We start from the raw sequence: 13,544 nt of genomic DNA on the forward strand, positions 1-13,544 counted from the left end.
TAAAAGTTCCAATGCCACCTTTACCGTCCATTCAAGCTCGCCTGCTATTCAATCACACGTTTATGTTACCTCAGCGAACCTGCTCAACGTTGCGACCTTCTGGCTGAGCTCATTGATACTGCCTCCGACCGTAACATCAATGAGCGATAACTCAGTCCCCGCCTCCTTCGCAAGCCACGTCCGGAACTCAATAGCAATCAATGAATCAACACCGTTTGAACGGGTCGATTTGCCAGCGTCAATCTGGTCCACTGACACATTGAGAAGCACAGAGAGCTTGTTCAATATGCCGTTCAGCGCTATTTCAAGCGCCTCTTCTCTGGTCCTCGCTGCTCCGAGCAGAGCGTCAATGCGATAGGTATCGGTCTCTTCTGGCCCCTGTTGCTTGGTTCCACTTGCTTTCTGTAGCAAGGTGAAGAGAGGGTAGTCGAAGCATTCCGGTGGCGGGACTCCACGTTCCTGAGATGACTTCTTCGTGGCTAGGCCAAAAAGAACTTGGCAAGTGCTTTCGGTTATTTCATGGCGTGGGTCTATCAGATATTCCACAACTGCGTGCACTTCGTCTTCTAGGATTGGAATCATGGCCTTTGTCGCATTGCGGGCGTAATTTTGATTTTCTGCAACGAAGCCGACGGAGAGGACACCTCCGATGTCGAAACTGGCGGCTGGTAGCCCGTTTGCTACGCGATGTTTGGCAAGCGCATCTTGGAATGTGTTGCCAGCCGCATAATTGGCCTGACTGCGCCCACCCATGACTCCAGCTAGCGATGAGAGCATCACGAAAAATTCAAGATCTCTGGGCAAGATATCGTGGAGATTTTGTGAGCCGTGCGCCTTTGGTTTGATAGTCCCTGTCCAGTTGGCATACGAGAGGTTTTCGAAGAGTGAATCCTGCACCCCATTAGCTCCGATTGTCCACCAAAATTCTTTTATTCCATCGTTGCTTAGAATTTGCAAATCCATGCATGAGAACCTTAATTACTTACCCTTAAGACCATAGAACCTTGAATACATCCTTTTATTGGGGGAAGCGTCTGCTGGCACTCCTCTATGACTTCTTGTAACCGAGATAAATCGGATACATCGCAGGTGAAGATTCGAATCTTGCAACCTTTGGTTTCTAGAGTAGAAACCATTTCTTGAACTGGCTGCGTGATTTGTCCTGATCGTGACAAGAATATCAAATTCCTTGCGCCGCGACTCACCATCCACTGTGCTAAACTCCTTCCAAGGCCCCCAAGACCTCCAGCCAGTACATAAGACGCATTGGGGTTAAAGGTGTATGGGGATGTGACCTCGGGAATAACCGGCACCACGTCGTTCTCATTAGGCACAAACACAATTTTACCCATGTTCTTGCCAGATTGCAACATGCGAAGCCCATCTTCAAGTTCAGAGTACCCCAAAACTGTTAGCGGATAAGCTCCTTTGATTTTATTGTCATCCCACAGGCGAATAGTCGTCTCGAGAAGTTTTCGGACTTCTTTTGGCTTGAATTCCGCAAGAGTAAGCAAATCCACGCCAGTGAAGGTAATATTTCGAATGAAGGGGTTCATGTCCAATTTGCCTCCGGCCCGCAAGTCCTTTTTCCCAATCTCAATAAATCGGCCGAATGGGGCAACACACTCAAAAGATCGCCGAAGAGCCTCTTGCGAAAGAGAGTTGAGGACCAAATCAACACCAGAATTGTCAGTCATTCTCATAATTCCCTGAACAAAGCTGGTGTCTCGGCTTGAGAATATGTGATCCTCAAGGATGCCATACTCTTTCTTGAGAAACTCCATCTTCTCAACGGTAGAGACAGTAGCAAAAATCTCGGCACCAACTTCTTTGGCGTATTGAATGGCAGCTTGGCCAACACCACCAGCAGCAGAGTGGATCAGAATTCTCTCCCCAGCTGACAGTCTACCTACATTGGTCAGACTGTAGATAACGGTGGCGCAGACAACTGGAAGCCCAGCAGCGACTTCAAAACTCATATCGTTAGGTATTCTGACGGCTAGCGATTCGTTGACCCTTCCATGGGTTCTGAAAGTGCCCTCTTTTGGCGAGTCTGTGAGATAGGCGACACGATCGCCGGCCCGCAAATACTTAACACCTGGCCCAACCCTGGAGATAACTCCGGCCGCTTCTCTTCCAGCAACATCACCTACCCCTTCTCCCATTATGCTTAAAAGATCCACGAAGTTGAGTCCCACAGCGCGAATATCAATCTCAACATCAAAGTCTCCGAGTGGCAGTGTCGAAGTAGTGTCAGTTACCCATTGCAGCTTATTGAGAACTCCTCGTGAACTGTTCTGGAGTTTGACTGGGCGTCCAATGTCCTTAAATAGAACCATCTCAGGACTGAGCGCCGAGAATTTCGACCGCAAGAAACCAGTTGCTTTAGGATGGTGGAGGACGTGATTAATATGGATCAAGTTATTCCGCAGAAGGTATTCAGCATTTTGGTGCTTGGTCTGGCCACTGGTGAACTGATAACGGAATATCTTTGAAATGGAATTCAGGACTGATTTAGCTGGGGATGAGCTGAAGCTACAGAGAGCGAGGGTAACAAAATTTGGGCTTTCTGCATCGCGCTCCCACCGGAGTGTGCGGATCATGCCGGTACTCATATTGAAGGCCGGCCGGGTTATTGGATCTCCTGTTATCCACAGCAGCCTTTTGCAGGTTGAAAAGAACTGTTGTAGATTCCGGAAATCATCTTCGGAGATGTCAAGCAGGACCGGGCTCTCGAGTTCCAAAAGAGATATGCAAATTGAGCCTGTCATATTCTTACCAGCAAACTCGTGCAGTTGCAGGACAGTGCAGTTGGTAACATCAGCACTTCGCATGAGCTCAGCTTTCAATTTGGAATTAAACTCGTGATCAACCCTGGACGCGGGGGCAAGAATCACAAGATTGTTTCCTGGGTAAATGTTATCAGATGGGTCTGGGAGAGCAGTGGAGATCATTGAGCTGAGCTTTGTAAACTCGGGATATCGTGAATTGGGTATCTCGATATCAACCCCTGAGAAACCCTTCTCACGAAGAAGATTCTTCCATTCCGGCAGGGTGATAAGAGGGCACCACTTGCGATTAGGCTCATTCGACAGCCACCACCCAGACAGAAGACCAAAGATAAGTGAAGGCCACACAATATCGGGTCTGACCACTTCGTGAACCAAGATCTTGCCACCGGGTTTCAACAAACGGCGTGAATTTTCGAGAGATTTACCTAAATCAGGCGTGGCGTGAAGGACATTATGCGCAATGATTAGGTCGTACTTTTTGGCAGTGAAACCTTGGGTTGTTGGGTCGCGTTCGATATCTAACTTCTCAAATGTCAGAAGGTCCGTCCATTCGCCTAAATTCTCCTTTGCCTTAGAAAAAAAGCTAGGAGAAATATCCGTAAAAGTGTACTGTGCAACAGTATTTGTGCTATCAGAATTCTCGTTTTCGGATCGGGGTGCGAGAATACCCAAAAGAAGCCTGGCAAAGCTTCCGGTTCCAGCTCCTACTTCAAGGATTTCAAGGTCGCTGTAGTTTTCACCCAAGAGAGACAAATATGCATCCAAATTCTCTGTAGCGTCGCCCTCATGCAAAACCTCCTCATAATACGACGTCATTATATCGTCTTGACCAAACATCAGATACAGCGGGTCAACTTCACCCCGCATGATAGCTGGGATTTGTCTGCCGAGGCGAATCATAAGTTGTCCATCCAGATTAAGCTTTGTGACTTCGGTGTAGAGCTCCTCTTTGAGACTTGGATCCTCAGCATATTTCTTCCATAAGTCATGCGGGGCGTGGGCAACTGAGTTTGCGGTGACATCGTTGGCAATCCGGTGCATCCATTCGTAATACTTCTGGAAATGGCCCTCAGGAGGCTGGACGGGGGTATCCTTGAGCTCATTGAGTGCATCAGTTATAAGAAGCGCTGACGCGAGCTGCAACTTTTCGAACAAATTTTGTTGCTCCTCGTAGGACGTTGATGGTTCAACAGATACTGAATCGCGGAATTCTGGTGTCTCCAGCATGTCGATATCAAGGGTCCAGTCCATCGAGTAACCATGTTGCTGTGTGCCGCTCAGGGAAGCATCCTCATCTGAAAGAGGCATGAATCGAACTCCCGTCAGAGATACTCGCGGTTGATCGTTAGATTCATCGGAACATTTGAGGTCGAAACTATAGTAATCGTACGCTTCTGGTGAGACTTGCCCGTAATAGCGAAAACAGGTTCCTGCCTGGGAATCGTTATCTGTGGAAATCCATGACTCCTTGATAAAAGTCGGTACCATCAGCCTCTTCAAGATAGCCTGTCCTCCGTGGTCACAGATTGCTACGAGTCCAGCGACAAACATGCTGTCCAACGTGACAGGATGGATGACATGAGCATCCATGTAATTCTTTGGCATTGAAGACGCCAATTCCGGGGTTGCAAATGTGCCCATGATGACGCCCCTTTGCTGATCGTTAACTGTAATTTCCGACAAGTTTTTGAAAAGAGGGCCATATTTGAGTCCGACGGTCTCAAAATTGTCAAAGAGTTTTCTAATATCCAGCGGCTTTTGGCAACTCCTTGCACCTTGCTCTAATTCGTTTTTCCAGGACTGGATAGCTGCTTCAGCTTCGCGACCATTATCGATTGGATCCGGAGGAGCTTGATATTCCACAGAAAAGTAGCCCGAGCAATGCTCAATCCAATCATCATGAGCTGAGATGTACGAAGATATCTGGAACCATTTCCACACGGTAGATTCCCAGTGGTTGGATTCGTTCACGGGGTGAATGGATAAGGACACCTCGACACCCTCTTTCGTATCAGGAACCACAAGGGCCGATTTTATGGACACATTCTTCATCCTTATTCCGGTTAATTTGATTGCATCACCAGTAACTTGCCTTACAGCCTCAGTCACCATCGTCAGATATGCAGCTGCGGGAAGAACATAACGTCCAGTAACCTGGAAAGGGGAAATTAGCACTCCTAAATTCACTGTTATGCGCTCAGTATGTCACCTACCGCGTGCTCCTTCAGCCAAGGGTTCTCATAAGTTCTTAAGAAATGTCGCCATTTACGGTTTTGGCGATTCCAGTCCTGTACAGGCGCACCAAAAAGTTGATGTCGTGGAAATTCGCGGAAACGGATTCCTTTGCTCAGCCTGCTCTCGTAGTAGCCTTTCTCGTCATGGTTGAAGGAGTATGGTGGGAGACTGACAAGTAACTCCGGCTTCCGCACTTGCCCCTCTTTTCGTTCGAAACCGTGGTTGACTTCATATATGTTGATGGGAGCCGCCTTACAGCTTAGGTTTCCAACAGTTTCCAACATGGTGCGGGTGGTGGGGTCTTGGCGATTTAGGAGGGAGGTATATGAAACCGGAGGTGCAGGGGCATTGGCTGCAATCGCCTGCTTAATAGCACTTTGCAGTGCTGAGTGAGGGCCCACTTCAATGATCTCATCTATCCATGCGCTGTCGAATTTGCCAGACTCGAGGTCGCTTTCGTTTGGTTTGAAGAGCATAGAACGCAAACCATCAGTAAAGCGGACAGGGGACACCATATTCTCCGCCCAATATGAAGCATCAAGGACGGGGTCGTTGTTTCGTTTCCCGGTAACTGTCGAAAACATCTGAATATCATGTTCTGAATTGAAAAGCTGTCCTGCTGCGGGCGAACTCATCAACTGCAAGTATTCTTCGGCAAGTTCTCTCATGTGAGATGAATGATAGGCGTTTTGGACTTTGAGCTTGCGTGCGAAAATATCTTCAGCGTCGAGCAATTCCTTCAGAGCATCGACCATCACCTCGTCACCGGAGACGGTATTGTTTCTCGGGCTATTGAAACATGCAATAACTAATTCCCCTCTGTTACTGGCATGCACTTTGTCCATATACGACCGAAGCGTTTCCTGATTCAGACCAACCGCGATCATAGAACCAGGGACACTTTGTTGCTTTGCAGAGACGAACCCACGATAATAAGCAGCCCTCCATGCGGATTCACTGGATATCCTACCGGCACAATACGCTGCGGCAATTTCACCTGAGGAATGTCCAACTACGCGAGAAGGATAAATATTCCAAGAAGCTAGAAGGTCTACAAGAGCAACTTGGATAGCAGTAGAGGCAGGATGGGCAATGGCCGGGGTATGAATATTTGAACTGTCGCTGTCACGAATAATCTCGTCTGGATCATAATTAGCAAAAAAAAGAAAAAAGAAAAAAGAAAAAAAGAAAAAAAGAAAAAAAAAGAAAAAAAAGAAAAAAAAGAAAAAGAAAAGAAAAAGAAAAAGAAACCCATAATACTCCGCTCCTGAACAGCCGATAATACATACCAATTAGAGACCATGGGCTTCCAAGCGTCTTCATGTATGCTGTCGCGTCCTCCAAGCTCCTTCGAAAAACGGGGTATATCATGAATTGTTTTCCCATCCCGTGATACTGAGCACCTTGGCCAGTAAAGACAAAGCCAATTCTGGGCGGACGATCTTTATTTGTGGGTTTGGATCGAGCGTTAATAGCGGATAGATTCTCTTCCAGCTCGCGGATTGAGCCCGCTATCACGTAGCCTTTCCATCGAAAATCTGATCTCCTTTGAGAAACAGTGTAAGCTAGGTCACTTAGGAAATCCTTTGCGTCATCCAAGGGCAAGGACTGTCTTTTGTGAAGATAATCCGTTAAGTCTGAGCCCGTCCTCTTCACGCCTTCCTTGTCAAATGCGGATAAGATGAATAGGCGAGGAATTGGTGTCTCGTCTTTGGCCGAAGCTTTGGATATATCATGAGAGCCGTTCACAGTCTTCCCATTCGTGCCATTGACAATATGTTTGCTAGTTCCATTTGCAATCACCTCGTTGATTCCATTCACAATCTCCCCGTTCGTTCCGTTAACGGCCCTTCCATTGGTTAATTTCGCGACTCCATTGACAAGACCAGGTTTGTCTTTGTAAATTTTCTTGAGGGAAGTAACCAGCTTGTTGATTTCAAAAACAGTTGGCACCGATATGCGAGTACGGTGGGTGCCAGTGAGACCTTGTTCCTTAAGGAAGTGGTACGCATCATCCAAAATGCAATGTGCGTTAGTTCCACCAAAACCAAATGAGTTAACTGATATCCGACGAGCTCCTGGTTTGTGCCAAGGGAGACATTCTGTAGGAAACTCGATATTCCACTCATCCTTTGGAATATTTGGGTTTACCTTTTCAAAATTCACATTTGGAGGTATAATTCCGGCTTCCAGAATCAGAATTGACTTGATGATCCCGGCTATTCCGGCGCCGCCTTCAAGGTGACCTATATTTGCTTTCAACGTTCCAATGTACAGCGGCTCCTGACGCTGGTCTGTATCGAAGGCGCTGGAAATAGCTCTGGCCTCTATGGGATCCCCTACTGGCGTGCCGGTCCCGTGTGCTTCAACAAACATTGTGTCTTTTGGATCAAGTTTCGAATTGCTGTATAATTGGCGAATAAGGGATTCCTGTGCCTGAGCGCTTGGAAGCGAAATGCCTGGCGTACGGCCATCTTGATTCGCAAGGGTTCCACGTATCACAGCACGGATTGTATTTCCATCTCTCAGAGCGTCCGACAAGGTCTTGATAATAACGGTACCCACCCCCTCTCCACGGGCATACCCTTCGGCTCTGTGATCGAAGGTGTAACATTTCCCTGAGGGGCAAAGCACGCCAGCATGGCTAAATGAGATAATGTCACCAACATGGGTAATGACGCTCCCACCAGTCACAACAGCCTAGAGGATATTATTAGCACAGCACGGTGAAGACGGATAAACCAATTAATAAAACGGAATATGCACCATCTCGCTGTCACCATACTTCAAACTCTGAGCAGCTAGGTGGAGGGAAACAAGTCCACTGGAGCATGCGGTGTCAATTGTCATACTGGGACCGTGAAAGTCATAAAACCAGCTGACTCTGTTTGAAATGATAGACTGCTCAGAACCAGTTGACTTGTGCTTCATTGAGGTTTCAACGTCTGCATTCAGGAGATTCCTGTGATCATGGTTGAAACCAGCAGCAAACACCGAAGTTCTAGAGGACACTGCTTTCTCCATAGGAATCCCAGCTATTGAGTTGAAAGTAAGTCAGAACTTTTGAAATATATCCCTTAAAAAGGTCAAATTCTTACCATTCTCAAGGGCATGGTACACATTTTCCATCACAAGGCGTTGTTGAGGGTCCATGGTGAGAACTTCAGTCTGGCTGATACGGAAAAAGCCCGCGTCGAAGCCCAGGGGGTCATCCGACAAGAAGTGCCCGCCCTTGACATGAAACTGCAGGGAACCTTAGCATAATTCCTTCCCTGTAGATGCCGACGCTTTTGATGTATAAAACGAACCGTTCCGCCATGATCATAGTCAGGGTGATAATATGCAGCTGCGTTGAAACGATCCTTTGGGATTGGAGTTGTCGATTGACGTCCCCTGAGCAAAAATTCCCAGAACTTTTCCGAAGTGCTTGCCTCCTGCGCATAGCGTGCTGAAAATCCGATGATGGCTAGCGGGATTATATCGGAATCACGCATGACGAAGCTAAACTCTAAAAATAGAAAGCGGGTAAGGCTTGACGGTGATCCAACTTCTGATGCATGTGCATTTGATGTATATAATCGGATCCTCTGTCCACTTGGTGGTGGAAAAGCTTATCCCCCTTTCCGCAGGTGGTTTCAAGAACATCATGGATATTCGTCGTCCGGTGATATCACGCAGCCTATATACTTGCAATAAGCAAGTCCCACATCTTTCTGAATCAATTTATCTCTGCACGCTACCCCTCCCCCTTCCTCCCACTAGACCGCACCACCTCCATCCGAATCCTCAACTTCAGCCTCAAAATCAATCAGTTCAGGCCACGTATTGCTCCCTAGCAGCAAGTTAGGAGCAATCCCGGCGGACTAAGGCAGTGGTAACTTAAACGGGTGCGGGGCTATTTATGGAGAGACCAGGAGTTCCACAAGCGCACCAAACGAGGGTATTTGTTCCTCAGATGATGATAGAACCCCTTAGTCTTGCAGTGGGTATCGGAAGGTGCTTCATACAGGTGTTAATGCTGGAGCCACGTCATGTTAGCAAGATGCTCTGGAATCAATTCGTCACTTTCTTGCTCCAACTAGCTTCTTCTATGCTGGCGGGCTAAAGCGGGGAGTTTAGGAAATTGTAAGAATAGAGTTCGGTCGCGGATCTCCAAACGTTCTATACTCGCATCCCAGGGATGGACTAACTTTTCGGGCCGAGAGTAACGCCGCAGGACCTGCATCCCAGTCCCTGACTGGGCAATTGTAACACAGAGTTTTAAAATATCTGCGTATCAGAATCGAAGACAGATCCATGGATGCATCTCACATCATGTGTGGAGAAAAACAAACACAATATAGAAAGACGGAGCACAACAATAGCTGTTGGGAATGGGAAATGTACGTGGGACGTTGACGATATTCGTCCCCGTTTGCCTCTAGAAAGCAGTAGCCAACTAATAATTACCACTGATGGTAACATTTTTTAGTTATTAGTTAACGACCCGTCGAAAAACGGTGGTATCTAACCCATGCACATGTATGATGTCCATGGATATCTCATTTCTTCGTCCTGCCATAGCAGTGTCAGTTTCAAGACCACATAATAGCAGTTAATATGTTATTTTGATGGATGTGAGAATTTGAAGCCTCATGTCGTGGGATATACATACGCTAATGATATGGATTGATTATGTGCATTTTGTTTCCTCTTTGTTCCACCCCACGACTTCCTGAGAACTTGGATTGCGGGTATCTTTTCTTTTTCTTTTTCTTTTTATTTTTATATTTTATTATTTTTTCTTTTCTCTTTCTTTCTTCTCTTTCTTTCTTCCTTTCTTTCTCTCTTTATATTTATATTTTTATTTATTTATTTTTAGCAGTGCTATTAAGCAGCGAGGCAGCAAAGAATTTCTTCATAAAGTACCTAGATAGTGTCAGCGCTAGCAAAATCCTCGTCACGGCTACTCTGGTGGTAATCTGGTAGACCGGAGCTTCTTGTGCCCACAGGCTGCATTGAAGCTGCATGTGGAGCGCAGGGGCCCCGACGAACTTTGCGAGGGATCCCTAAAAAGGCCTCGCCCAAACTCTGTATCCAAATGTTCGGGAAGTGCTGCCCACGATTATGATTTACTTTTATCTCACGCTTTCTCCCAATATTTGCTGACCCAGCAAGCTGGGTTTTCTGAGGTGAAGAAAAGGACCGTGTGGTTTCTCGGAATTCCCCGGTGGTCTCCTCCTGTCTCCTGCGGGGTTAGTGCGCGACTGATAGTGTTCGACTATGAACATCGAGCGGAACTAGCATACATAGACTAAGATTTTGACTCGGTTTTGACCCAGCAGCGCCTTTTGAATGGCTGAAATCAACTTTCAGAACCAGTTTAGCCCCTCCGCAGCATCTGTCAATACGAAATCCATGGGACCCATGGGTCTTAGATTCTAACCGAGGATGTGAGCGTACCGTCAGCACGTTCGGCAGCATTGCCGCAGCACGCAGAATGGCAAACCGCAGGTTCCACACAGGACATCGGAGTGCGTGGGGCGTATTGTATTTGTCCACGCTCCACCACCTCCCCCCCCCCCCCCCCCCCCCCCACACACAAACACACAAACGGCGCATGAAATCTCTGCAGCGTCTATCTTTGATAAAGAATACGCCGCACTTAATAGGGTGTAGGTTGCAGTAGCATTTAAGATCGTCCAAACTGGCACGGACATCGTGAGCGATTCACTGAAGTTGTTGCAAGGTCACAGGCCATAGCCCATGGAACGGTATGATGAAGAAAAATCATATTGTGCAAGGACCAACCCCCAGAAGCTTCCTGTGCCATGGTCCCATTGAGAGCGCCTTTTCCTGACTTATGGGTCTTGCAGAAACCAATGAATCTGTGTCTCTCAAGCCTGGTTGCGTTCGTAGGTGACTGCTGGCACCAAGCGGGAACTTAAACGCAGCGTTATTTCAGGATTAGGAAGTTTAAGCAGATGATCATATTTCGGAGGTTGGGTGAGTTTTTGAAGTGGATGATTTGGCAAGGGGCGTTGGAGCAGCGGATGTGAATTGCATTGCTACCGATTTGTGCTCCCGCCTGCCAGCCCTTGGACCAGCATTCGCAATCATAGCTTCAGGACTAGGATGGCTTGGTCCTTCAGGATTGGAACTTGTAGCCACCACAGTGGGACAGCCTGAGGTTTTCCGTTCGTTCTTAATGCAAGGTGTTATGGTCTGGGGTCGGGCAATTGCCACGGCTATTACTTTCCATCACGCCGGGAAAGGGCTTTTGTCTCTATCTCAAACCCTGCTCTGATTCGACATGATGTTTGACAGGATGCTGAAGAACAATGATATTAAGTATTCTTAAGTTTTAGGTTGGCTTTCTCTTGGGTGTCAGCGCTCCGACCACCTCTTGAGGCTAGAAAGGGTTTGGGGTTTTCGATTCCCATCATTATTCCCTGTTGGGGTCCCAGACTCCGACTCCCAAACCCCTCCTAAAAAAGATTCCCTCCATCACCAGACCGCTTCTCCACAAGCTCCGAACGGCCCACAAAAGGTTCAAGCTTGGAGAAATAATCGGAGGCCCAATATTCTGTCACGTGAATCGCCATATCTGCCCAGTCGGTGCCCAGACCCCCCCAACCCCACAAGAGGTCCTCTCACCACCAATTTCTTGCCTCTTCATAGGGTGGCACGGCTCTGATCAACCAACAGAGGCTCCAGCTAACCGGTCGAGAAGTGCGTGGCATTCTTTTATCTTTCTCTTGTGCCTTAGCTGCCGCTAGCCAGTTTCATCGTTCGCCCCGTCTCCTGCGAGGAGCATGGGGAAACCTCATCCTTGGTATCAACCAAACCACCGGGAAGCACAACGAGACCGCTTGTTCACCACTGTCTGAAACCCATGATTTATATTAATACTCGTTGATATCCCTTCTTGATCGAACCATTATCGAATCCTTCGCCAGTCTATATCGCTCTCATGGACGAAGAGGAAACATATTCCCTCACCTCGACGATTCGAAATCACGAGTTAGTATTGTTATATTTCCCTCTACTTTCATGTCTCGGTATTATTTCTTGACGTGTGGGTATCCGTCTCGATCTGAGGAGCTAACACCCGATTGTCGCAATATCTGTAGATATTTCGGACATCGCAGATACCATGCCTACCATGCTGGGGAATACTTCATGCCGAACGACGAGGAGGAACAGGAACGTTTGGATCTGATGCACCATTTGTTTCTCCTCAGCTACGACGAAAAGCTCTATAGTGCCCCCATTCCAAAGAACATTGGGCGCACCCTAGATGTTGGATGTGGCACAGGGATTGTGAGCAGTTCCGGCGTCTGTAACTTGTAGTTAGCTACGGCATACTAACTTGTTGACAACCCCGGGAATAGTGGGCTATAGATTTTGCGGATGCCCACCCCACAGCCAAAGTCATCGGTACAGATCTTTCTGCCATACAACCGGGCTACATCCCTGAGAACCTGCAGTTCGAGGTTGACGACGCTGAGGAGGACTGGCAGTATAACCATCTGTTTGAGTTCATTCATATCCGGGGTATGGGCGGATCGATAAAGGATTGGCCACGGTTACTGCAGCAAGCATATGACAACCTGGCACCAGGAGGTTGGATCGAATTGGTCGAATTTGATGCGTGGGCTTCAACTGATGATAACAGCCTTCCTGAATCGTCAGCTTATAATCAGTTTCAGACCCTCTTGGGAGAAGCGTCGGAATTGTTCGGCAAGCCGGTAAACGTGGCAAGGGACTTCCGGGGATTTGTGGAGACTGCAGGTTTCGTGAATATTGGGGAGGACAATCGAAAGATACCATTATCACCTTGGCCAACGGATAAGAAACAGAGGAGGCTCGGTAACTATATGCAGATGGCCATGTCAGAGTCTCTGGAGCCCTATGCCCTTGCTCTGTTTACGAAGATGTTGAACTGGGACAACATCATGATACAAGCCCTGCTCGCTGGGGCAAGGAACGATCTTAAGAATATGGATTACCATATATATACCATTCTGTAAGGGACAAGGCTTTATTCCTACGGCGCAGGGTTAACTGGGTTCACAAGCTAATCTGTGCTGCAGCCATCGTATATATGCCCAGAAGCCAATGTCTTGAACAGCCTCACTCCGAGATAAACAACCACGCTCATTAATGCAGTATATTCCTATTCGCAGTTTCTGCCCAGTGTGTCCGATCATATATAGCGGATTCGCAATTTCCTGTCACACCTCCGAGATTTTCCTATGTTTATATTCAATCGCTTTTATTTTTATTTTTATTTTTATTTTTCCCCCCCACCGCTCTTTTATTTACTCACTTCCTGAATCCGCTTGGGAGTTCTGTTGTCTTTTGCATGGCGTGTAATGCAGTTCCATCAACTGTCGCTTATTTTTTATTTTTATTTTTTTTTTGTGTTTTGTTTCGTTTGCTCTCTCCACTTTCATCATTTCTGCCATCTTTTCCACCGACTTGCTTGTTCGTTACTGTTTGCTTTTTTAACACCGTATATCATATGTGGAGTCT

General features: G+C 47.2%; 3 protein-coding genes across 3 annotated transcripts; 1 reads left to right on the plus strand and 2 right to left on the minus strand.

Annotated features, from left to right (window-relative positions):
* Positions 1-60: 60 nt before the first annotated feature.
* Positions 61-8,521, minus strand: PADG_11115 (uncharacterized protein; the record flags this gene model as incomplete). Its single annotated transcript, XM_010758413.1, has 7 exons — positions 61-891; positions 987-4,946; positions 5,006-6,168; positions 6,317-7,727; positions 7,794-8,062; positions 8,126-8,270; positions 8,336-8,521. 7 exons carry the CDS (start codon positions 8,519-8,521, stop codon positions 61-63), a joined length of 7,965 nt encoding a protein of 2,654 aa, XP_010756715.1.
* A 1,414-nt stretch (positions 8,522-9,935) lies between these two features.
* Positions 9,936-10,536, minus strand: PADG_00558 (uncharacterized protein; the record flags this gene model as incomplete). Its single annotated transcript, XM_010757584.1, has 3 exons — positions 9,936-10,247; positions 10,316-10,365; positions 10,470-10,536. 3 exons carry the CDS (start codon positions 10,534-10,536, stop codon positions 9,936-9,938), a joined length of 429 nt encoding a protein of 142 aa, XP_010755886.1.
* Positions 10,537-11,979: 1,443 nt separating this feature from the next.
* Positions 11,980-13,039, plus strand: PADG_00560 (uncharacterized protein; the record flags this gene model as incomplete). Its single annotated transcript, XM_010758096.1, has 3 exons — positions 11,980-12,029; positions 12,140-12,329; positions 12,401-13,039. The coding sequence occupies 3 exons, from the start codon at positions 11,980-11,982 to the stop codon at positions 13,037-13,039; spliced, it is 879 nt and encodes a 292-aa protein (XP_010756398.1).
* Positions 13,040-13,544: the final 505 nt, after the last annotated feature.

This window comes from Paracoccidioides brasiliensis (genome assembly GCF_000150735.1).
Source record: "Paracoccidioides brasiliensis Pb18 unplaced genomic scaffold supercont2.1, whole genome shotgun sequence".
NCBI lineage: Eukaryota > Fungi > Ascomycota > Eurotiomycetes > Onygenales > Ajellomycetaceae > Paracoccidioides > Paracoccidioides brasiliensis.